This window comes from Scleropages formosus, chromosome 19, assembly GCF_900964775.1.
Source record: "Scleropages formosus chromosome 19, fSclFor1.1, whole genome shotgun sequence".
NCBI classification, from domain to species: domain Eukaryota; kingdom Metazoa; phylum Chordata; class Actinopteri; order Osteoglossiformes; family Osteoglossidae; genus Scleropages; species Scleropages formosus.
The window spans coordinates 1,927,245-1,953,864 of record NC_041824.1 but is presented as its reverse complement, the minus strand read 5'-3'; the positions used below and the strand labels follow the sequence as shown (position 1 = coordinate 1,953,864).

General features: G+C 47.2%; 1 protein-coding gene across 1 annotated transcript in view; it reads right to left on the bottom strand.

Annotated features, from left to right (window-relative positions):
* LOC108927733 (matrix metalloproteinase-16-like) overlaps nt 1-24,462 on the bottom strand; it is a 42,734-nt gene extending 18,272 nt beyond the window's left edge. The window contains exons 1-4 of the mRNA XM_029246209.1: nt 23,432-24,462; nt 13,396-13,544; nt 11,365-11,487; nt 6,452-6,756 (exon numbers count right to left, since the gene is read on the bottom strand). Coding sequence (XP_029102042.1) covers nt 6,452-6,756; nt 11,365-11,487; nt 13,396-13,544; nt 23,432-23,557 — 703 coding nt within the window. The 5' untranslated portion in view covers nt 23,558-24,462. The remainder of the gene's footprint in view (nt 1-6,451; nt 6,757-11,364; nt 11,488-13,395; nt 13,545-23,431) is intronic.
* Nucleotides 24,463-26,620: the final 2,158 nt, after the last annotated feature.

Genomic DNA, 26,620 nt, shown 5'->3' with positions numbered 1-26,620 from the left:
GTGACTTTAATCTCCCGTTCTTGGTGCCCGCTATCTCACGTGCCTAGGTTGGGCTGATAGCGATCATGCCCGAGCGCTGAATAAATAGCCCTTGCTCTCCCGCAGCTAAAAGGCTGTTCACCGTTATCACTGGGACACATCCTGCCCATCACACACTGCTGAACAGGCTAAAATTAGCCATCAAAGACGAGCTGCACTCCTTTAAAATTTCCCAATTTAACACCTGCGCACCTGCAGCGAGCTCCTCTGAGCACAGGATGACAAATGGTGTGTAAGCCGAGAGCAGATGGTCCCATGGACACTGAAAAATGGTACCTGGATTGCCTTGCTTTGAGCACAACGGTGTCTCATGGTTAAACAAAAGATTCTTAAGTTATGATCACGACACTTTGCAATGGAAGAAAAAGCACTCAAGCATCCGGCATTGTATAGTTCAGAGTGGACTGCTAGTCGGGCCTAGATATAGAGCATAGCCGCTGCCAGAGTGCAGAGCGTAAAGGCAGGTACCGTTATCCTCACTCCCCCACCACGGAGGAAACTGTTGTCCAATCATCCTTAAGCTGGATGATACCTGGAAAGACGTACCTTTTGCATGGAATTTCTTTGTTTGCAACATGTACCCAGCATGCTGTTGTCACCCATCCATTTGTCCTTGAACTGTCCTTGAACCACGTGGCCTGGCCCTGCAAGGCTGTATTCAGGCACCCATCGTCTCACTCACTTTACAAAAATGTATTTTATAAAAGGCTCGGGAAACATGAAAAAGTTCACTTATCTCCTTTATGGTTTGCATTTTACTCCTGTCTCATATTTTTATCAGTGCTGGAGTCTATCTGAGCAATTTATTATTAATCCACAGTATTTCGCGACCACTCCAGCCGCAAAGAATTCAAGCTGCTCTTATAGCCGAGAAATGATCTATGATGTATAAATTCTAAAAGGTTATTAACTATTTATACATGAATTTATAAATGCTGGTTAATAACTTGATATGCCCTTAAAATGCATTTATGCACAGATCCTTAATCTAAAGTGTTTCCGTCAATGGTATTCACGGTTAAGCACAGACGTGACCTCAGGATGCCTCATTAGCAGTCTCCTGACCTTCGCTTGACACGGAGCGGGACAAAGGAATCCACCAGGGACTTGGACTGCGGATAACCCCAGGGTAAAGTGGGCCGTTTGCGGGGTGAACCATAAGAAGAACTGGTCCCAGAGTCTCTGAGGTGCTCCGTAATGAGGCCTCTCAGGCAAGGCTAATGGACCAAGTAAACCCAGACTTAGCTAAGATGTTGGCGATGCCCTGGCTCTCCTGGCTCTCCTGGCTGAAAGCCGTTTGCAGGCAGGCACCACACTGCCCACTGAGTCATCATAAAGTCGCCAAATGAGCACAACCGCCTCTCAACCGCCCCATGCACTCTTTACAATTTCCCACTGTACATAACCTTGGCTTGTTCCAAGGGCCTTTGACAACATCACAGCTCGCGTAAATTTAACAGGCAAGAATGACTGCGTTCATAAACTGCTGTGGCCATGTATAGGCTCTGTCGCATCTACTGCCTTGCTGCCCTGCGGTCATCCGGTCTGTGACATTCTCTCCCTCATTAGTTGTGTTGCTGGGGCGACTAAGGGCGATCTCGTCATGGGAACGCATGCTCCTGCTCCTTCTCCTGCGTCAGCGATCAAGTATTCACAGGTTGGTTTGTGATTCGCTGCCCGTCGCTGTGGCAACACAGAGTGCTGCAATGTTTCGCATTAAATATCCGGCGTTGGCCTTCTCCTCAATTTCCTGTGCCTTAATGACCCCGGTTTGTTTGACAACCCCCCTCGCTCCCTAGCCAACGGCTTGTCTTATCACCAGAACGTTTTTCTCTAAGCACGACAGAGTCTCGGCAACTACCCAAACCACCCAGTTCCACAGGTACCAGCATTAACAGCTTCCAGCATCTAGAATAACAGCAATACATGTAATCAATGTGAAATCTACAGCAATGGAAAATCAGGAGCACAGAACTGATGTCCATCTGCATTTCAGGTTCACCAACGTGAAAGAAAAGGGCTGATAAATCAGGTGAGACCTTTCAGATAACTACACTGAAGAAAAGAAGGGGAGACTGACATTGAGAAAACATTGGCTGAAGAATGCAAAAAAGCTTCCCGATTTAGAGCAATAATAATCATGCGGTTACATGCAAAACAGTGGGTGTGCAACCTTGGCGAACACCGACTCACACGCGAGGGGTTTTGTTGCGCCGGCATCCCATGTGGAGGTAATGACAACAAAAAGATGACAAACTCATCGGCTGGGAACATCGTCAGGGTTGCTGCTCCCAGTACAGTCCCCAGTATTCACTCTTGGCTTTTGCTCCTCGACCAGCTATTCGGTTCAGCTGCTACGTTCTTTCTCCAAGCAGCTCCACCGATCCACCAAGTACTCTCTTCCAGCTGTTCTACTCATCCATCAAGTACTTTACCCCAACCCACTCATCATCCAAGTACTCCTGCTCATGCACTCTTTCTCATCTTCTAAGTATGTCCCTCCAGCTCTTTTTCTCAGTACAGGTCTTTCTGAGGGTCCTACCCAACAATCAATAATCTGAGCTTTTCTCCTCATTTTAATATTTCAGAATTGAAACTCACTGGCCAACCTGGGCACAGTGACGGATAACTATGACTGCAGTTAATCTCTGGTCTTAAACATGGGTGGCATGGTGGCACAGTGAGCAGTGCTGCTGTTTCACAGCACCTGGGTGGTGCAAGAGGACATGGGTTTGATCCCTGCTCAGTCTCTATGGAGTTTGCATTTTCAGGTTTCCTCCCACAGTCCAAAGACATGCTGTTTAGGTTCTCCCATAGTCTGTGAGTGGCAGAGTGTGTGTGTTCCACTGAGGTATGGATGAGTTACCCAGTGTAAGTAGTGTATATCTAGCAGTGTAAATCACTGTGGTGAATAAGATGTGTGGGCTAGTAACACTACACAGAGTTCATTGGAAGCTGCTTTGGAGAAAAGTGTCTGCTAAATAAATAAATGTAAATGTAGATAGAAGAGGTCACAGGACAGGCAGGGACAGAGAGGCTGATGTGAGCACTTTGCTGGGCCAGGAAAGTGGATTGTGGAGGGCGGGACGGAGCAGGCTTCTGCTGTCTCATCCTCACGCATCAGTCGTACATCACAGCCAGCTTTGCTCATTCCCTGGCACGCTCAGGCTCCCCATCTCCTCACTATCTGCTGCTGTTTCCTTACCGGGCCTCCTGCTCCACTGGGAGATTTCAACAAAGCAGATAAGCAGTGTACAAGGACAGAGGGTGAAGAGAGAGAGTATGATAGAGAGAAGCTTGGCTTGGCACTGGGCCTCTCTGGGGCCCCGGATGAAATGTACTGTTGAATGTGACCTATTCATTTCCATGCTCGCTACATCACTGTCAGTGAGCGTTTTGTACATTATCAGCCTGACCTACTTCCTCCAACCTCTCCGAGACTCTGTTTGATAAACAGCTGTGGGACGAGTAAATAAGAGACCATGCCTGCGAAGGGACACGGGATTCCAAGGTATTCAGTATTGGGGGGGTCACAACCGCTGAAGATACGTGGAGGAAAGATGAGTTCGTACGTGCATTTCCACGCCGGCGAAAAGCCTCCAAACGAACTGTGAAACAAAACATCCGTAATGCAGCAACGTGGAGCAAAGGCTACAAGAGACGTAAGACAAACCAGCGCTTAGCAATGGCCAGCATGAGGGAGGAGAACGAGGGGAAAGAATAAAGCTGGCCAGATCGTGGCATCCTGGAGCATGGCACAAGGTTTCAACTGACCACTTGTTACAGCCCAGCAAGAGAGCTGCATTCCTCCACCTCTGGCCACATAACCATCTTCACAATTCCCATCTGAGCGTCGTTTGCATGAGCGGTTACTCAAGCGACGTGTGGTCGCAAAAATGGGGGTATCAGATAAATAAATTCTGCTCTGCTAACCTCACGTCCGCATCTACGGCTTTTCATCTGTAGATACATGTACTTTTGCGTGCTCCAAATTGTTCGCCACCTTGGAGGAAGACATGTGGTCAACAAATAGATGTAAATGTCATGGGAAAGGAGAACTTTGTGCTGGGCTCAACAATTATAACCAAGCAAATGCTGACTGTGACAGAAGTGGAGAGTCAGTTCTTGGGGAAAACAGCAGTAAGTGCCGGAACCGGGTTACAAAAGGTAGAAGTACATACTTGGTGTTCAGGGGAAGAAAGCACTATGTGGCTACTTTTAAAGGTACACAATACTTTTGGTGAAGCCGCACTGTAATTAGAGTGGAATTTTAATTGGACCTTTTCATTTGTGTGCACAGCTAAATATAAATCGCTAAAGTAATCCCACCTTCCATCGAACGCCCTTGTTCTCGGCGATATGTTTTAATAGGCCTTTAAATGCATTTAAAAATCTTTAACCACCAAGTGAAATCGAATGATCCAGCTGAGTGGCTCCACTCCGCATTGATCAGATGAGCGTAACCCTCACCCAACCCTCGGTGCTGCTTGGTAGCACTTGTGCCAACCTGATCTCACAGTGCAATGCATCAGATACTGCATGTCAGCTCCCTGACGGGCTTCACCATTATCATTCACCCTGTTTCTTTCGTGACGGCTATCGCACGTTCACGATCGTTGTGATATTATGCTTTTCTCCATCTCCTATTACATGCAAGACCATTTCTTGTATATGCAACTGTATTTTTCCTATAGATGTCATACTTGGCTCTGTGGCTCAACTGTGGCTCAGTTGACTTCTTACCTTTGACACATTCTTGTTTTACGCCATTTCAAAAGTTGTGTTAGATACTGTAAATGCATTGTAAATGACGTATACCTGTATTGATTGACAGACTTAAGGCCCAATCGGCTTCTGCAGGGTTACAGGCCCTCGCCAACCCACCCCCTTTTCCCGCAGTTGGGTGTATCTACGCACCCATCCTTACCTTTTCAGTAAGCCCCGCCCCACCCCACCCCCCACCTCCCCCAGTGCCTCCCTTCAGTTTGCTTCCTTCCTTTTCTGAACCTCCTCTTTATCGATTTCCTTCATTTGCCGTTTTTCCTTCTTCCTCTCAGTAATTTTCTTTGATAATTTTATCTTCCTCCGTTTCTTTCCTTAATTGTGTTTCTTTTTCCTTGTCTTTTCCTCAGCTGCCCTCACGTCTTTGACAATGTCTGTTTCCTTCGCCCTCTCTCTCTCTTCGCTGTAGTCGCCCTCCCCTCCTCGGTCTTTCGCGCTCCTCGTTGTTCCACGACTTCTTCAGTCTGAGCTCAGTTCTTCTGATGTGTTTTGTTGCAGATGGGAACTGCTGGCTGGATGGCATGTATGGGGCAAGGCTGCTTCTAGAGGAATAGTGTGAGTGTGTTTGTGTGTGTGTGTGTGTGTGTGTGTGTGTGTGTGTGTGAAAGATCAGCCAACAAGCTCATGGACTATACTTGGGCTGATGAGTCATGGCCATAGGGGAGTAAAATCAAACCCCGCTGCTCTGTACTCTGGAGCAAACTTGATATGCCTGTGCAATGTCTGCCAGCGTGTATATGTGGGAGTGCATGTATTTTTCTGCCTATTTGTGTTTGCTTCTCTCTCTCGCTCTCTCTCTCTCTATATATATATATATATATATATATGAATCTGTGTGTGATTGTTTATAGCTTTGTGTTTCTGTTTTTGTACGTGTATCTGTGGTCAATCCGTTCCCAAAGATCAGCCAACACGTGTAAGATGTGCTACATTTAGAAAGCAAAGTTGAAGACTTAAACCACCACATTCTCAGATACTCCACCCAGGGTGTCCCCCACCTAATGCCCTGTGATTTACAATAGAGGTTCAGCCTCCAGGTCACCAAAATTAGTGTGGATAAGTGGCGATTCGTATTTTACAGAAGGATGGATGAATAGACATCAGGGCCATCGCTCATAGTGGGGTGAGCGCTGGTGACAAATCTGGGCTCCATACCCAGGGAGGACCAACAAAAATTCCTGAATTCATTTACCTTATTTAAAAGGGGGAGGGGAGCAGAACAGTATTTTCAGAGGGCCCAGAGTTCCTAGCTGCACCCATGTCAACAGCATTTACAATTTTATGATTTTCTTTCATGAGTAGCTGTTATTGCAAGGATTCTTGTCCCTGGGGATATGCCAAGCTCTGTGCCGTGTTTCCTGAGCATACAAGATAGCTGCTTCACATCCCAGGAGAGGACACAATGCTGTAACCTTGACCACAGTCACTGCTTCAACAAAAGTGCGCCAATGTATGCCTGGATAGAGACCGAAGGCAGAAAGCTGCTGTGCCACCTTAGGTCACTGAACGATAACATAATAGCGCAACTTGTCTTTCTCTGTATACATTTCAATGTGTGTGACACTCTACTGACCCTGATACCACAGGGTGGTATCAAAAGTGCAAAACTGGAAACAGACTAGACACTTACCATCGTGGTTGGGATTCCCGAGGGTCCAGGGCTCGTCTGAGTCAAAGTGAGTATCGCCCCCAATTCCAGGCCCTGGGAAGTAGGCATGTGCCAGGAAGCCCCCCTCCCCATCGAAGGGGGAGCTGTCGCCATGGAAACCAGAGGCAAATATGATGGTGATGTCCACATCACGCTTGCCGTTCTCCAGGGCGCTGTAGGGCACGGCCTCAAAGCGCAGAGGCGTGACACTCTGCCACACCTGGAAGGCTCGGCGGATAGCGTTGTGCGTTTCCTCTGCACCCACCTTAGGCGTGAAGTTCTTTATGCTGTACAAGGGTTGGGGAGACAAAACAAACAGCCAACATGTGAGGTGAAGAGGCAAGTGGGGAGAGAACACCGTTACAACCGTTTATATGGCTCGTCCACCTCATCTGTTTCCCCAAATGACTAAACTTACTAGGGTATCAGACATTCTCATCCCGCAGTGATCTGCGATTGCTTTTCCCTTGCTAGGGTTATAGTTTGCCCATAAAAAAAGGCCAGCTGCTATAGGCAGTGGTAAGTTATCCCTTAACTTATGTGACATAGATACTTCTCGCCTGTATTTGACATTGAGGAATATACACCGTACTATACGTATATTACACTATACACTGTAGTGTATTATAGCATTGTATACATACTATACAACACACCGCAGTGCTAAGCTACACTATATACATGATACAATCATAAGTTTTAAGACTAGCCGCGATGCAGCAATGTATCGGTTGCAAACCATCAAACGGCAGCCAGTCTTAGAGCTTATTGACTGTTCCACACAATAACATACCGTGATATACCACAAAATGCAGCGATAAAGTATCTTCAGGGGCAACAATATGGGTGCTCGTACCAATAGTAAAACCCCAGTTTTTAACAGCTGGAAGCAGACATTGCGGGCTGAAGGCATCCTTTGGTGTCTCGAGACTTCTCCACATGTAAAGCCACGTAGGAAATTGAGCGAAAGATGACTCATCAGAGTATATTGCTTTTCCCATTTCTCAGGGATCCAGCTTTTATGCTCCTTATACCAGGTTACGCATCTTTGTACGTTGGTCTTGGATACAAGCAGTTTCTAAATGACAGTCCTGCCATCAATTCCAGCTTTGAGAAGCTCACAGAGGTTTTTGCTGACACTGGGTCACAGAGGTACTGGTTAAATTCTGTGTTAATTTTCGAGGCTGTATTTTTGCAGCATTTAGCAACTATCCTGCGAACTGTCCGTCTGTCCCTGTCGATGAGCTTCGGCCATCGCCGTCCCTCTTTGCCAGTGCAGTTTATCCCTGCTTGTCAAATGCACTCATTATTTTTGAGACTGTTCCCTTTGCACCTGCAATTCACACACCAACTATGTGACCTCTTCTGGACTCTGTTAGTTGCTTGGAAAACTGTAATACCAAAGTGCTCACTGTCAGACCTCTTTTATAGCCGACACATACTGCTCATTGGCAATCCACCCAATATGACTCTGCAGCTGAGCTCGTAACTGTGATTTAGTTATTTAACTTCATTTTAATGTAGTACTTCTGTTATTTTGTCACCGTGTCACAAACAGTGTAATGCAAACACGGCCGGGGAACAGTGGCTTTACTATTTATACATTGATGCAGACTGGTATATTTTTTAAATATGTATAAAACGCAACGGAGAATACACCATGTTAGCGTTCCGTAAAGCTGGGTTCTTGCCCTAAACTATGCGCCACAGACATTGAAGGAGTTGAACGATTTCAGGAACTATATTTTCTAATTAGGGATTATCAAGAGGCCAGTACTCCAGTTGGGCTTGGGTAATTCTCAGACTTTCAGATTTTCATCTTATTTCATTTCGCATTTCAATTCATTTTTTTTAATCAGGCAGGGCAACAGTGGGTTTGACTTATAATTTTTTTTTTCCCCTCCTCTGGAAATAGAATGCTTTATCTACTTCTTCTTCAAGGTCCTCCTCATATGCAAATTAAAACATCCCTCAGCCAGTTTTCCCAGCATTTGAACATCACTGAGGGACAAATCAATGGACTGCAGCACTGATCTTTGCTGAAGAAACTGTCGGTTTCTTTCCAAACACTAATCATCACCAGCACTCATTATATGTGTTTGTTGTTTCAGCCCTGCACATACATCTCATCTATTTTGCTGAGCTGACCTGAAAAATATACTTGTGAATCAATAAGTAATTTTCTCGTTTTGCCATGTCTCACTCTCTTAATTTCATCTTCCTCCTCGTATCACACAGGCTAATAACCGAGGTCAGCTTTTAAAACATCTGGTGAAAACACCAGGTGTATGCCCTGCATTAGGCCTCCAACAGTAATGCAGTGTTAAAATCTTCTGCTGCTCTCTCATCACTGAAAGGAGTATTTCATGTATGTTTGCCTTTGAGTCATATGAAAAAAATTGTTGAGCTTTTCCATCTAGGCCTTTGTTGAAAGAGCTTTGACTTCTTTCACGCTGAGCCATGAGAACAAGCTCAAGTCCAACCCATCATCTCGGAGGAGTATTGATAGCACGGCACAGCGCTGCCCTCCAGGAAGTCCTCCTCACTCACGTGCTCTAGAGTGGTTGACCGGTGCTTGTAGTGCGTTCCAAAAAAACCTCATTTCATTTGATTCCTTCTACATGTTGGAAAATCCAGGACACTTGTTTAATAAAATCGAATATTTGTTTGACAAATCTGAGTTAGGTGTCTCGCTTATGGGATTTGAAGAACAACCTTAGCCACTGTGCAACCAGCCACCCGGTTGCTGAAGAGGAGAAACAGCAGCACTGTTACAAAGGCAGTATATGACAAATACCATGTTTACGGGTTTTTTGGGGCCACTTTGAGTGATTTCTGGCAGGCCGTTTGCTGACAGAGTCTTTGTGAACCAGTCCACTGGAATAACAAATAAAAAGCAACAGCGGCTGTTTATCACACTCCGGAATGATGGATGACGTCGGCTTTTAAGAGGCACATGAGCAGAATTTCATCAAAAAGGGAGAAAAACTGGGATCTGAGGTCAGACAGTTTGACAGGGAGAGCAGAAGTGGAACAGAAGGATACCCTTTGGGATGTGAAGGGCCAAAGAGGCGCTGTGCAGGTAAAGTGTTCAGATGGACAAATGAGAAGCCGTGGCGCGTGTGATATGCCCTTCAACCTCCCTGGCACTTCCAATAATAACCTGCCCTTCCTCCCTCTCGGTCCACCTGTGGACGAGCAAAAGCGGTGGACTTACCCAGATTCAGAACTGGTTGTCATCTCCTTCCTAATAAATAAGAGGATAAGAGGAGAAGCTGGAAAGGGGAGAAGAAGGAAGGAAGATGGAGAACTTCTGATGAGCCGCACTTCACCAAACAGCCACTGTAACTTCTGAATTTGTCTTGGAGCGCTCAAAAATTAAAGCCAAGGGTTTTCAGCTGTGTGTTATGACTCTGTCACTTATTTCATGTCTGCTAGTGGAAGCATCATGCTCTTGACCAAATGCCATGGAAAACATCTTCACCGCGTCCAAAATAACACACCGAGAGGAGAGCCGCCTCTGTTGGCATATCAAGAGGAAAGAGGTGAAAGCGGTGCCGTAATCATCCCAGAAGCCATTGTATTTCTTCACATCGCTCTCTTCTCCCACTTGTACCTCCATATTTCCTCAGCTCAGATATTTGTTATATCCCTCCCCTCTTTGATCTGCTGAATCCTTCATACTGGACCAGAGGCCACAGATGTGGGCCTCTTCATTGTTTCTCCAGTTGTGCAAATATAATTCATTTTCAAGACTCAAACATGGGCCAGACTAACTCTCTCACTATTTATAACCTCATGTCCTGGGTAGGATTGCGATGGTTGGATTCCTGTCCCAGAAACGCTGGGTGCCAGGTTAGGCAAGGACACAAGTCCATCTCGGAGTAACCACAAACACACAATCATGCTCACAGTCACACACTTCGGGCACTGTAGCGCCACCAATCCACCTGAAATACACCTTTGGCTTGCGAGGGGAAGCCATAGCACCCAGAGGAAGACCCACACAAACATGGAGAGAACATACAAATTCCAGGCGGACCCAACAGGGATCAAACCCAAACCCAGTCACGCAGTCCCGGTGCTGCGAGGCACCTGTGCTACCAGCTGTACCACCGTGGTGACCTAGACTACAAAATGTGGAACAAAAGCCAGAAGAGATTTTGGGCTGGACATCATCGAAATCTGTTCCCTAAACGAGAAATTAGGCCATAAAAAAACGTTTGGACCTTAGCCAGAAGGTTTAATCCTTGGTTGTGGAGACGGAACAGTTTAACTTTGAACCTGACCTTTATTTTCATTAAAATCCAACTTAGAGCTGGCAGAGAAATTGTGAAAAAAAAAAAAAAAAGGCGGTTTTATCCAACGAAATCCCTGCCATAAATAGGAAGACTACAACTTCAAAGCAAAGCAGCAGGAAATAGCCCCGCAGGAGGGGGTGTGCTTGGGGAGTGCTTCTCTGCAATTAAAAAAAAGATTCAAAAAAGCGTGACCACGCCGCAGTTTTCTGCCAGTCGAGCGAAAGGGAAAAGACGTGACTCGTATTTACGCTGCATTACCGCTCATAAGGTGTCCTCCTCGGACCTGAACCCAGCCTTACCATGCTAGGAAATATGTCGACTTGAGGACCACAGTTGGGTCCTTTCGGGGGGCGAGTGATGCCTGAAGAACCTCACCACTGAGGTATTTCACCAGAAACCCACCTGCCCTCAACCCAGCATCACCTGACCCCCAAAATAACAACAAAACCACGAGCGATTCGGGGGAATCCGGGTGGGAAACAATGCAGACGCGCTTCGGAAAGATGAAAACCAGGCTTTCCGTGGCTCGTGCACCGTCTCCACCCCGTTTACTTACACCGGCGTTGCCACAGTGAACCCAGGAAGGTTGCTTACCTATAGGTGATATGCTTGTGCTGCCACTTCTGCCCCGTGAGGGCGTACCGTCGTCTTCGCACACTGAACCTGGATGCACCTCCCAGTTGGTCTGGTACCCCACAGCGGGGTTTCTTCATCCAGCTACAGGAAGGGCACAAGAGAATGGGGACTCAAGAGTGGCCACTTTGGCACCGAACGATCACATGTGAATGCCAACCTCAGCTAGAGCTTCCTCAACACTCACAGTCACTGCTTCTATTCACAACACAACTACTACATGATTGTCGTTACGGCTGAAAATATTCCTGCGATGGCAGAGGGGGATCAGCAGGACCATTTGGCCCAGGCCTCACCTCACAGGGGGGCTTTACCTCATCAAGGGTCGGACCAGAGTGCCTACAGCTAAAGCTCTATAAAATTATAGTGTCATGCATCGTACAAATGAAAACATTTTTGCATGCTGTTCTTTACATTCAAATATCTTTACCCCTTTCCCAAGTAACGACAGAGCATCACAATGTGAAGTGGCCCAACCCTCATCTGAGCTCTCGGAGGGTTTGCTGCGATGAACACTATTCCTCCTATAATGATTTCTCATACTTTGGAAGAGAATGCTGCCACCTTCACTATTGCTTCTCCTTTCTCAAACACTTCTACTAGTGCAACCACTGCAAAGGCTGCTGCACGTTTTGCTCCTCCCAAATACATACTTAAACTTAGTAAACATGGTGATGTAATAAAGATAACAGGAGTTGGATCTAAATCACTACTGGCCCTCATAGACATTTAGTTTAGCCCTGGGAAATTAATGAATAAATAAAAAGACACAAAGAGACACAGCCTCACCTCAGTGTATCATCACTACATCATTACACAGAAGCCAAAAGGAAAAAAAACAAATAGACACCAATTAAAATACTACAGTAGTAGGGTGGAGAGATGTACAGAGGAGGGAAAACAGGGTATCGTACATGATTAATGTATGTTTAATGGACAGACAGTTGAAATATCACTACATCACTACAAACATGCAGTATATGGAATATCATCATATGGCAGATGAGGTGCTTTCTTTCTCTCACCATCATTTAGTGAAAAAGACAATCTCCTATGATCATGTGTACCAATATAGTTACTGACACACAACTAATCTTCTTCTGGTTTTCACGCCCTACAATTTGGAAAATGACCCGATTGACAGACCACTAATCTTCCTACGTTTTATGTCCTAGAATTGGATGAATGAATTGATTGACAGACACCTAATCTCACTGTGTTTCATGCCCCATGACTGGCTGAATAAACGAAAAAAATACTAATCTTACTCCTGGCAACTGAGTAAATTATCCGATTTCCAAACCGGAAATCTTCTTGAGGCCTGTGCTCTAGGACAGGCTCAACTACCTGAATGATAAGTTTCCATTTACATTTATTCACTTAGCCGAAAGTTTTCTGCAAAGCAACTTACAATGTTAACTCACACAATGATTTATCCATGTATACAGCTGGGTAATTTTTACTGGAGCAATTTTAAGAAAAGTACTGTGCTCAGTGGTACTACACCTTGAGGTGGGATTGAAACCTGCTACCTTCAGGTCCAAAGGTAGCAGCTCTAAGCACTACGCTACCAGTTACCCCAACAGTTGCTGTTTTACCTCTGAAAAAGATATCCCCTGAACAGACAGGGTGACTGAGTTTCAATGGAACACCTGTAGACCCAAGCAGGTAGCTTCTCATAACCCCACCCAACACACTGTAGGTAAGAATCTTCTGGGGCCTGTTGGGATCCATCTGGACCTTTGACCAGAAGGTCAGATCGTTCCCCTCCAGTGTTTACACAACAGTAACTATTTCTAATATAAACACCCTGTACTTTGCACACATCATAATGAATGCAGGGTGTCAGGAATGCCTTGCATGCAGACAGACCTGCCTGAAAACCACATTGCAGGGTTAGAATATACGTGGTCTTTGTTGTCTCAACCCAGTCTGGATGGGGGGTGTTCAACATCGTTGCAGCTGTCGGGGAGTAAAGGGGTCAATACTCACTCGATGGTGTTCCTGTCCAGCGTTCCTGTGACGTTGAGACCATACAAACGCTGCATGGCAGCGATAGCTGAATGCATGGTCTGGGCGGAACGCAGGACGGACATTCTGGGGTCAGTGGGTGGGAGGTAGCCATAACGCTGTAGCCATGCCTGGGTCGGAGGAGAAGGGGCCGGGTCAGACACGTACTGTTCTTTAATAATATCTTAATAGATTTCTTAATCGCGTGCAAAAAACAATGGAAAAAATGCTGAATCGCAGAGTGTGGCTCTGTGCGCCACCTGTTAATGTTTTTGTATACAGCTCTGTGAAAATCGGATTATTGCAATGACATCATTGATTACTTAATGTAGCAGCTCATACATTGATTACAGTGCACAGCTTCACTAATTTCAAACAGAAGGCTCATCCTGTTCAAAGGCAAAACTGTAGTGTTCTTAGCATGAAATTTAACCCACAAGTTTAGCTGATTAACTACAGCACTGATTGTTGACACAGTCCTCAGCTCAAACGGAGGGATCCCATTCCATCGCCATGGCTCTCCAGGCAAAATTAAAAGCACAGGACCTTCTCAAGACTGCCAACCGGCATCTGCAACCCCTCCCAAAAGAGCTTAGCTGAGGAATCTGAGTCAGAGGCTACGGTAAAAGGGTAAAACAGTACAGAAGGTACACGACAACCCTGAGAGCTGCTATGGTGCATTGCGGAGAGAACAAAACTATTGTGGCACGCAGCGCTCTGCGTCTGGATGGGGCGAAGAAGGACGCCCAAGCAGTGTTTATTTCGAACGTTTTATTAGAACACCCGCACACAGAGAAACCATTTCCTCAAGGACCTGTGCATTGAGCCAGCCTTCCCAGCCTGCTTAGCGCCTCCAAGCTTTTTCCTTTTGTACTGGCAAGCATAGTCACCCCATAATTTTCCCCAGAAGTGCCTCCAGTGGTTGAACACATTAGTTACAATTTACCCATAATCCAACTATTTACATTAAACACATTTCCCGCTCAAACTTAAGGTAACGAGGGTTGTTACACTATAAAGCTTCGGAGAATGAAGTACAGGTGCTCCTCTACCTACGATGGTTTTACTTACGATATTTTGAAGTTACGAGAGCGATACGCATTCGGTAGAATCCGTACTTGAAATTTTGAATTTCGCTCCGTTCCCGCGCTTGCGATATGCAGTACGATACTCTCTCCCGATGCTGGGCAATGGCAGCGAGCCGCAGCATCCACTCAGCCGCGCTCGCAGTCTATGTAGGCAACTGATACTGTGTTGCAAACATTTTTTATTTCATGTTTTCGCATCACCCATCATGTCTGCTGAACTCCCATGTGTGTCTCCTACTTAAATTTGCCCAGCTGTAGACTACGGTAAGTGTTCTGAGCACGGTTAAGGTCGGCCAGGCTGGGCTATGACGTTCGGTAGGTGCGCTACTGTATTTTTTTTTCCACTTACGAATTTTCCACTTACGATGGGTTCATCGGAACATAACCCCATCATCAGTCGAGGAGCATCTGTACTTGCACGGTGAAAAGCAATATGTTGCGGCAGCAGGTAGCAGAGTGTTTAAGGAACTGAATATGCATATGTATAAAGGGTACAGCTGTGAGCAGTGTACTGTAAGTACCTTTGGGTAGCAGGCCCTGTTAAGCTCCTAGGACTCACCATAATAATAACACGGCATAAAAGAGATTAACGGTCCCAAACAAAGCCGAATGGCCCAATTAAAGGGGAGCTAAAATCGTACTTCCATGGGAAACTAAACCTGGGCTCAGTGGCTTTCCTCGTTATTTCCATGGCAGTGTCCACAACAAACACACTCCGTACCAGTGTTGCAGTGGCGTGGCAGTGACAATCTCCTGGAAACGTTACGACAGCGTTTGTAGAGCCACAGAAAAAGACAGTCAACAGCGTGAGACGCGTTCATTAAAACCGGCTGTCCCAGGGTGAGGCCATTGGAATCAGAGATGTATTTTCTGTTGCAACTACCATCAGGGGCTAAATAAATGCTTTAACTGCCAACGGAAAGACTCCAACAGACACAAATGGCACAGAAAGTCAGTTCCCTGTTGTACCTCTTTTGTTATTTCCTGTTCCCACAAAATTATGGAAATTATCCAATAACCCATTTAATGGATGCCAGTATTGTACGTCAGGAAGTAACTTATTAACAGGCAACTGCTGTCTAGAAATTTTTCAACCACTGTTTAGTCATATTCAGCCCTGCAAACAGGGAACCAAACGATGACCACAAACTCCTGCTGTTGTCCGGATGCGAAAGTCCTCACGTGCGCAAGTGCCACACATTGACTCGCTAACACGACCGGAGAAAAGTTTGCGCAAAAAGTATGTTCAAATACAAGCACGGCAAAAAAAAAAAAACATTTCTAAGAGGTACAAAATGTTTCAATTATTCTCGTTTTCATTCTCCATTCATGGAATGACAAAGATTTCCATCCTGTCACTTAAAGAAGCAGTTGAAGCCCATATTGAAAAATTACAAACCAGTTCTGCCATATAAGCACCCAAAAAGCCAAAATCCAACACAGCGAGGGGGGCAAAGCAGTGTGGTTAATATAGTCATAAAGAACTTCCTGTGCTGGAGTCTAAGTCCTTTTTTAATTACCTCCTGTTTACCCCAGGGATTTGGTACTGAAGGGAAAGGTCTGTTGACATTTATCGTGGTCCCAGGTAGAACAGTGGTTAGAGGCGCCACCGCTCAACTCGCAAGTTACAAGTCTGGACCGCATTTCCAGGTGCCTTACCTTTGAACAATGTGTTTACCACAATTGCTGTAGTGAAAAATTACCCAGTTATATCAATGGATAAATCCTTGTAAGTAAATTAGGTTGATCTGTGAAAAAAAAAGCTTAATCTAAATGAGTAAATGTATTCATTTAGTGCCCAGTTACAGCAGCTGGAAAACATCAATTTCCCTGCTAAAACCTTGGGATTTCTCTAATGGAGGCAGTCCTCAGTGTGTTTGCACAAGTGTGTGTGTGTGTGTGTGTGTGTGTGTGTGTGATCACACGCGCATGTTTGTTGGTTGTTGTGGTCTCAGACCAAACAGTGTTTTCCTCTCACTGTATGACCCACTGCAGAGTCATGATCAGCGCATGAAACACATCAAGAGAAAACTCTTTGTACTCAGAATGTTGCGTCCGAAAACAATCGGACGCGGTGACGCGTCCTCTGAGACGATGACAGTTTCTCAACGCCGCAGTTCTCATTCTGCCTCCATGACATGGCGTCCTCAGCACCAGTCTGCCAAGGGGATCTGGGAAAGTGGCCCTGCCCACTGGGTCAGCCTTCCACACCAGTGCCACTGGAATGGAGACGTGTGACCTTGGGGGGCGTGGAGTTCTGACCACAGCGCACCCTGTAGTTAACGTCCTGTCTGGGAGAGGAAACCGCAGAAGGGCAGGCCAGCATCCCACTGCCACATAGCAGCGGGGCAGAAGTTCTAGAGCCAGTTTATTTTTTTATTCCCCACCAGAATAAACACTTTTGCCTGTGTGAAAGTCCACTGCAGGATTCTCCAGTCCTGCGTGTGCAGATTTTTGCTGCTTCTGAGTAAGACGGCCCCAGGGACGTATACTCCCAAGGCTCACTAGGACTTTCACTTGGCCCTCGGACCATGTGGGCCCCCTCCAAGGGTGGTCTTGGTGTCCCAGTTAAAGAAATGAGAATCTCGGCCCCAATCTGAAACTCTTGCTGGCTCCCCGCACAAGCGGAAATGATCAGTCCTTACAGCACGATGGCGAGCAACAGCGTGTGTCCCGGAGCCCCTGGTTCCTGACGTTCCACGTCTCCGCATCCAAACCTTCAAAAAGCAACTCTCTAGCAGGCACAGCGTGTTTCAGTTCGCTTCTGGAGTTGTGGCAGTGGAGTTTACACATGCACTCTGTGCAGTGTGCTACTTTACACCGAGAACACAAACCTCCTTTGGGATACAGCTGTAGGAGAGGTGATGTAATCTAGCTCTTTGGCTGATGCCTTGGCTGCCAAACGCGGCACTGAGCCAAAAGCCCTGCACTCTGTATACAGTGTGCAGGTGTACTGGACTCCTACACAAGAACAGGTGACACGACTCTTCTGCTGTCAAAGCCCACTTTCCTCAAAGCTCTTTTTATTCACACTGATTCTCTTCCTCGCTCTGCCTGGAGTCCATCCAGCAGGGAGGACATTATCTCAATCTGTGTGTGTTTGCATGATGTGGATCTCAAGTCCTGGAAACCTGTTCTGGAAATTTGGATCTACAATGTACATGGCAGATGTTGCATCCTGGTCTTGGAAGCAAAACACCCTGCAAGTGGAACACAGATGTCTGGAAGTCAGTTCTGGAAATTTGTTTCATCGACGTGAATTACAGCTGTTTGGAGCTCAGCTCTGCAGAGCTGAAGACACCGAGGCTTTCGGCTCATTAGTACATGATACGTGTGGAGGACGCAGTTCGGGTGCGGACAGATCCAGAACAAGACTGTGGTGAAAAACACCGTCCCCTTCCCAGGCCCACCCAACATCCCAACAGTACTCGCAGGGTTCAGTTCCATGATAATATCCACCAAGACCACATTCCAATCACATGGGTGAACCAGAGATTGAACCTCCGAGGAGGAGTGACGGCCTCATACACTCCTATGGTCCTTTGAGGGGGAGGAGTTATGGCCCAAGGAGACCACTCAGCAGTCTGAACAGTGACAAGCAAACAGCACTTACAATGCTTACAATGAGCATACCAAGCGTCTTGTTTCAAAGAGGTGCAAGTTTGGCTTTTTAGAAAGAAGGCAGGGCCCTCGGCAGACAGCATTTCATGGGTAGACTGTCAGAGGCAGCTTTGGGAGGTTCTACTAAAACAAAAAATCTAATAAAAATATCTCAAATATATTTTCTTTTGTCAAGGAGGAGAACTCTCTTCCCACCAGCTCTGGAGAAGGCGTTAAAACTTTCCTGAGGGATCTTCCAAAAGCACTCAAGAATGCCCTTATGCCTGCTGGCTTTTTCCAGTCAGAATCTAACACCACAATCCCTCGTGATACATATTAAACACATGGACACTCGAGAGAAGATGGGCCTCCCACTCAAACAATGCGTGTGTGTCATGATGTGCACTTCGACAGGTCGCTCCACTCGAAACTGTGTTCGTGTGAATGTACCTGCGGGCTGGTAGGGAAATGTTTCACTGTGTATGTGTGTGTGTGTGTGTGTGTGTGCGTGCGTGCGTGTGTGTGCGCGTGTTCGTGCGCGCGTCAGCTGCTAGAGCGCTCTCTACAGAGCTTTCCCCTACAACTACAAGCCCTGAAGATGCCTCCACATCCAACTAAACTGACCCTTTGAAGAAACAGTAGCTCAGAACCCAACTCCAATGCAAAAAATGCATCCCAGACAGATTTTTAATCTTTTTCTTGTCCATTCCGAAAAAAAAAAGGCACTGCCGCACCCTACCTGACTGCATAAATGGGTTTAAGTAGTATGGAGGGGAAAAAATGGAAGGGCCAACATGGTAGCACCCCAAACTCCTCTTTTGCCAAGGGCAGAAATATCCAGTTCCTAATAAAGCTAAAACAAAAAATCTGGGGCACCATTACTGTACCATTTGAACACACACGAACCTTGAAATGTCACCGGAAATGTCTTTAACTGAGCTGACCTCCAGGCCTTTCGATAATTTCCCTCATGGTCTGCCAACCGCATTCGAAAGGTTCTCGTCCAAACATGCCTGATTCAGCTTATCGCTTTGTTCATTTTTTTCTGTTCCCCGCCACTAAAGCAATTGGCTTCAGTCATCAGCTTCCAAAATCAAAAACCCAACAACTTCCCAGCGACTTTCCCTTAAGAGCGATAAGTAACAAAGCGAACAGCAAGTGAGAAGAGGAGCCAGAAAGGGGGGAAAAAAAATCTTTGGCTTCCATAACAAATCCTCGAGGCCTTTGCCTCTGTGGGCTTTTCCAGGACAGGTTTCCATAGATGGTGGCGACTCGGCCTTAGAGCAAAAGGTTGCAGGCTCAAATGCCAAGAGGGGAAGTACATTTGTAGCCTTCGGCTTGCATCTCAGAACTTCTGCGGTGAACATCCAGGTGCAAGACTGGGTTGAGTGTGAAAGGCATAGAGCGCTGAGGGATGGAAGCATTTGCTGAGCAACGGATACAGGTCTACGGACAAAAAAAGGAAGCCCACGCTGCAACTGGCCTTGTCTACGGCAGGAAACAGAAACCTGTTCCACTCACACGGTGTCTCGGTGAAGCAAGCTGATCACCAGGCCAGATACGTGGGCTCCTTGGAGAGGATCATGTGACCATCGAAGTGCGTGCATGACTGCCCAGCCAGATGCTCATATTACCACAACACTAGGCGCCTTCCATTTGTTGGAGGAGATGTGTGTTAATAGGTCACGGATGAAATTACTGCACCACGGTAACGACGAGAACAAAAAACAAACCTTCCTTCTTAAAAAAACTATTAAAAACGCGTTCAATTGACAGCACAACCACAGCTTATACTAACATACTTTAATAACAACGCATAGATATTTTCTTACATTCATCGAAGCGATTTGGACGAAGCGCTTTTCTCATTTTTTTTAAAAGTAGTTTGCGCCCTTCGAGTTAAACCAACAATCTTCTGGCCATATGACCGGTTCCTTAGCTACTGCATCATGTTCCCCTGACGAAACAGGTGGTAGTGACGAGAAAGAAGGATGTTGTAGTTCGTTTAAGAGCTGCAGAAGAAATAGGGTGCTTATTCTGCTGTGGAGAACATGTGCCAGGTAAATGGCATTGTGATAGAAGAAGTAACAGGACAGGTAACAGCACAGGTAACAAACACAGGTAAGAGGATGGGTAAAAACACAGGGTAACAGGGCAGGTAACAGGATGGGTAACAGGGCAGGTAGTAGGACACCAGAGGAGTTTTGATGGCCTAGCAATCCTGAAAGACACAAAAGTATAAACCAGTGCTGTGGAGTTGGAATCGAAGGTTTTGTGTAGCGACTCCACAGCCCTGGTAAAACACTACAGAGCAGTTTCTAGGCCCTCAATTTCTTTAGCAAAAACGCTGCGATATCAAATCTCAGCAGGACTTTGAAACTGATGCCACATCGAGGATGAAGAAGCAAAAGGGCGCCGTCACACCAAGAACCTCAGCTGTGTCCGTGTCCAAATCACACGGAACCCGAATAAGGCTCAGTACGACCCCGTATGGGACAAGCGGTTCAGAAAATGTGTGTGTGTGTGTGTGTGTGTATTACGGTGGACAAGTAACCCTGCGCTGGACAAGCAGTCGATGTCCAGGAGATGTAGGTGTGGGTGTGAAACCCTCAGGAGGACAGCAGAGAGACGATCAACGCAACACAAACTCTCCCACACACACACAAATATAAAAATGTGCTTATTAAATTAATGCCAGTTAAAACCCTCCCATTGCTTGATCATACACACACGCACACACACACACACACACACACACACACACACACACACACACACACACACTCATACGCACACCGTGAAGCAGCAAAGCCCTGGGTCACAATTCTGAAAAAAAAACTCTTGTCATGAGTCACTCTGCTCGACATCGATATACTTTTGCATTTCACAGCCGCTCAGCTTCTTTTGAGGGCGACTCGCCTTCACCCCGGTCGTCCTGCTCCACCGCAGCTCCTCCACGTCATTTTACTGCACGTGAAAAGCTTTAATGGTTCATGGCAGCAAGAGTCAAGTGCTTTTTTTACTCCATTTCGGCAGACGAGCGGCGGCGGTGGGCCGAGGGCACCGGTTACCGCGGTCCGCAGGCCACCCTGCAGTTTGCGCGAGAAAAACCTTCAAACACCTACAGAGTGACGGCGCAGCGTGTAAAAAGATTACAGATCCTTTGTCCTTTTCTAATTATTCCGCCTGTTGTTACATAAAACATCTTTTCCAAGAGCTCTCTTCTATAACTGACATGTCCTTGTTCAGCCGGCAGAGTGGTTAACGCACCTTTGTCACACACGATTACTACTGTCAGGCAGCTCAAAGAGGCACAAAAGCACCGGAGGGAGAAGAAAAGGGAGCCGACGAGGGGCGTTTGGCATCTCGCGCACTGGTTGGGAAGGAGGACGACGGAGGAAGAGGGAAAGGGATCATTTCTCTGTGTGTGTGTGTGTGTGTGTGTGTGTGTGTGTGTGTGTGTGTGTGTGTGTAGATTTTCCCTGTCACTCGGTAAAACATCAAAGGCTGTGGTGCTGAGGGAATTTGGGGACACTGAACGGGAGCTCAGGATGCATGTACATTTGCGTGTGTGTGTGTGTGTGTCCGGCTATGCCTGTGTACCAGAAGAGCCTCGGCTATGAGCGCTGTCCACGGGCCTCCCACTCCGGCCCCCCATTCAAAAAACCACTGTCCTTCTTGTAACCTGAGGGAAACCATCGTGAAAAATGTGCTCTCCTTCCTCACAACCCCCTCAGCCCCCTCCCAGATTTTTTTATTTTTTTTTGCTGAGCTCAACTGAGCACTGAGCGTCTGTTCATTTATTCATCCTTTCATTTATTACTGTCTGCAAATGTTACTCTGCACAGCTTTGAAGTGGCTGCGCTGCCACGACTGCGTTGTCTGTGTGGCCCAGTGTGATCAGAGCCCCACCCTGCCGGGCCGCAGCCCCCCCCCCCAACCTCCCCCCAACCCCCCAAGCCCGACGTGGACACAGCGATTTCTGAAACAAACAAACAGCGCACCTCCCGCATGTAACAATTATGACAACAATAACAGTAATAATAATAATAAGCATTCATTGGACTTCCTTACAGTTCTATCAATTTCAGGAAACTTTTTATTGTTTAAAAAAGTGTTTGTTACAGTAAAAACAACAACAAGAGAAAAAAGGAAGGAGCGAAATCTTGCCAGTCGGTACATCATGGAGCACAGCGAGGAGCATCACACCCTTCTCATTATTACATACGTGTCGGAAAAAAGAAACGGTACAGTTGACCTTTTTTACCGACCGGGGTAGGTAGCTCGAGGTGAAGCGCGTTCATGAGGCGCGCCCACGGCTGCGCGCCGCCCGTGACTCGAACCCTAGGTCCCGAGCGGGAGAACTCAACCGTTGTTCGTGTCCTCCTAAGATGCCATGTGTCACCCACGCGCCCCCCATCATTTCCGTCCGCGAGGCTGCGCAGGTGCAGCGAAGTAACACGGCCCGGGTGAAGTCCACAGGAGGAATGTGAGCCGAGACCCCCCCCCCCAAACCCTCACTCGGGACCCCCGCGTAGCGGCAGTACCGGCGGTTCGCGCGCGACCACTCCAGTGGCGTTCACATGGAAACGCCGCGCGCCCATGATGCTGTCGATTGCAGTATCGATTACAGCGGCGCGCGACAGAGGTGTTCGTTACGTCTCGTGACAGGTTCACTTACAGCAACGGTGTGTAACAGGCCAGGGGCTCCTTACTCGGGATGGGGGGGGGGGGGGGGTCGCGTGCTCGCGATGCACAGACACCGGCACGGCGGACTATGGAAACACTCTGACTGCGTGGCGGGTTTCCTCGAGGTCCAGGGCTCGAGCAGTGAAGTGTAGTGTGGACACACGACAGGCTTCGGGCCGTAAATGTCCGAAACACACTGACCGGTCCTTCCCAGAATCCCATTGAGCCTCATACCTGCACGTGCACGCAAACTGTCACGGCGGCACGCGCCCACAGACGGAGTACAGCAGGTAAAAACGACATTTACCATACTGTCACCGCGTGGCCGTTAGTGGCACGTGACAGGGAGGGAGCGATGTCCACTGGACGTGACCGTGGGAGGAAACCATGGCATGGCATGCAGCGCGGCGGCGAGCGCTCCGGACCGGCGTCGGTCCCCGCCGGGGACAGGAGGAGAGGAGAGGAGAGGAGAGGAGAGGAGCGGGGCGCAGTCCGGACTGCCAGTGGGTGGACCGTGGGTGAACCGTGGGGTCCGGCGTGTGTGTGTGTGTGTGTGTGTGCGTGGCTGCGTGTGCGTGGCTGCTCACAAATGACCCAAACCACCGTCCTGGCGCCGTGCGTGGGTCCCCCGCCGGTCTTACCTCCACGCTGAACGGCGGCTCCTCTCCGCAAACCGCGCACACAATCCACAGCACGAGCTGCAGGCACAGCGGCCCGGGACACGCGCTGCTCGCGCGTCGTGGAGCGCGGAACGTGAATAAAACCATCGCGACCGCGGCGCGGCAGTTTCTCTTTCGATTTATTTGCTGCTTGCGTTCAGCGAGTGAAGAGCAAAACTGGTGGAGCGAGTAGATGGAGTAAATCCCGTCGGCGGAGATTTAAGCTCTCAGCCCGGGTACCGACTACCGGGTACCGGGTACGGAGCGCGTTCACGGTTCACGAAAAAGGCACGCAAAATCCGCGTCCTCCTCCTCCTCCTCCTCCTCCGCGTCCCCGTCCACGACCCGACCGACGCGACGCGGCGCGGCGCGCTCTTCGCAGGTCCCGATGGATGCGCCGATCAGTCGCTCCCAGCTCGGCTGCCTCGGCTCAGCGGCATAGCCGGCCGTTTTGAACCCGCAGCCGCTTCAGGGCGCCTGCGCTCTGCGGAGCCCCCAGCGGAGCCGCTTATAACGGACGGAGCGACGCGTCAGGAGCCCGACGGCGCAGAGAGAGAAGAGGGAGGAGACGGAGGAGACGGAGGAGAGGGAGACACCCTCGATGAGCAGAGGAAACATTCTCCCTGAACACCTCCGACACAGCACAGATCCACACCGTCACCGAGCACCTCTGCTGAACAAAGAAAGACCCCCCACTGAGCATCTCCTCTGAACACAGTGAAGACCCTCATAGTCATAGCACCTGTATTGAACACAGTAATTTAGACCCTCGCTTTCTTAACGCATTAAGAAGAAATTTGCAAGATGTAAAAGAGGGGGAAAAGCACATCTAAAATTACCTGGGCTACAATAACTTGTAATCTTTTCATTAATTATTTTTGACTGATGCGGTTATTTTGATTCTGTTATTTTTTCTGCCAGTTTGCCAAGGTTCACTTTAGTTTCGTTATCGTTTCTCACCGTTTCTCCCTTTTTAATTTTTTTAGTACAGCAGGGAGTTACCTGGATACAGTACAGTATTTACAGTGTTTAGAAGTGAATTTTTATCAAGCTGTACAGTAGAGGGCAGTGAAAATCACTTATTGTCAATGCTGTTTAGACACAGGTATATGTTCACTTTTATTATAGCCTCTTTTGATGATCATCATCATCGTGATTATTATTCATATTATTGTTGTTTGTTATTGTTTGTAATAGTTATTGATTTAACATGTCAGATTCTTCAGTTACTAATCCCAAATGACATTTCACCAGGGTATTCTTACACTCTCTCCCCGCCATCTCCTCCTCCTCCAAACCCCACTGCTGCTCCAGTTTCCCCACCCTTCCCTACCTCATTCTTCTCAGATCCTAACATGAAACAATAACCTGAATCTGAGCTTCAGCCCAAAAAAGGAAATGCACTCTGCCTATTTACCCTTATTTCTGAAATCAGATGTTAGTTAAAACCAGGTAAATAGATGTCCTTATTTCCCCTGTGCGCTCTAAAAGACATAAAGCATTAATGGATGGCACACACCAGTGACTCCTCCACTTCGAAATAAAGTGGGATAAGTGCCAAATGAGTGCAGCAGGAGAAAAGGGGTCATTAGCGTACGCTTTCCGTGTGGGCTGGTTTTCGTGGGTGTGAAACTCTCACCTGTGATACCGCCGTAAGACCGCACACACTCACAGAAACACACACAAGTAAGCGCATGCATTTCTAGAGGAAAAAAACATCAATATTAAGGCAGCAAGGGAGTTCTGAGAAAATATTGATTTCCATGGTAACCATGAAATTAGTGACAGTGGGTGTATTGCAGTTTAGAAAGGGAAAATGCATTTTGTGTGAACTGCCATTATATCGCATATGGTAAAACGTACTTATTGATAGTGCTTTGTTGTTCATTTACATATATTTTTTCCCATGTCATTACAAGTTAGCGTATGCCAGTGGGAGTAATAACAGAAAAAAACACGTGGACGTGAAACAGTAATGTCATTATCAGTGGCCCATCACAGGGCTGAGTTGCCTGCAGAGGGAACGCGCTTCAGCTCAGAAGAGAAATAACATACAGAAAACATCTGCAGCTTTCTTTCATGCCAGGTTCTTGATGAGATCATGCCCGCTTCCGACACAAAGACTTTTTAAATGCTTTGGCCTGGACCGCGAAACATTGATTCTTTCTCTCGCTCCCTCCTACTTGAGAGACCCCAAGGAACCTCCAGATGTTTTTTAGATGATATGTCGCCTTGTCGTCTGTCCAGAAAGACTTTCGCTCAGCATGTTCGGCAGGACACCCTAACCTAAGGCTACGAGCATATGAAGCATGTTCTTCAACTGCTTCGTACACCCGGATTTGTTTTTTAGAGGAGCAACCAAAGCAAAGTATTGCTCAAGAGGAGATATTCAGAACTCAGACTCGTAATCAAGAGCTTTAGAGTCCAGCAGTACAGTCTGTCAATACTGCTCCATACTGCTCCGCACTCATTTTATTCATTACATATTTCCTGACCACAGTACTGTTACACTCATTACGCTACAGACCTCAGGTGCGGAGCTGAGGTAAATAATTGTAAGTCGCTTTGGAGGAAGCATCGTCTAAATGAAGAAATGCAAGTTCTGTACTGCCACAGCCCAGAATTAGACGAGCAGTCACCATGAGTGAGTGAAACCCTTTTGTGTACAGCATGCAACCATAACAAACCCACAATACCCCCTTGGGACGCATTTAAGCTCCGCAAGGCTCTAAACACACCTCCACACCATCTGGATTGTATCTCTACCCCCTCTACTCGTTCCATAGCTGGCCCCCACTTCTGTCCCCTTCCTTTCCTCGTTTTCACTCGTCTTTTTGCAAAGTTCCATAGGCATGCAGCGAGACGGCATTGTGAGAAACGGGTGCCGGAGGGATCCTCAACAAAACGAAAATGAATGAAACAAAGAAAAATTTGCCAGATTCAGGAATTACAAGCAAGATAAACTTCCTTGTCCCCCGCTAACATTCAGAGGGATGTAAAAATAATAGGGCATTAGGGTACGACACATTCCAGCAGCAATTTTCCCTCCATTTCGCTGATGAGAGAGACCCTTCAAAAAAATGTCACGTGATTTGACTTGGGAAAGCCGTACATACACAAAGTGACTGCCGGTGTCAGTCAGTCCACGTGGAGCTCGAATACAGCAGGTGG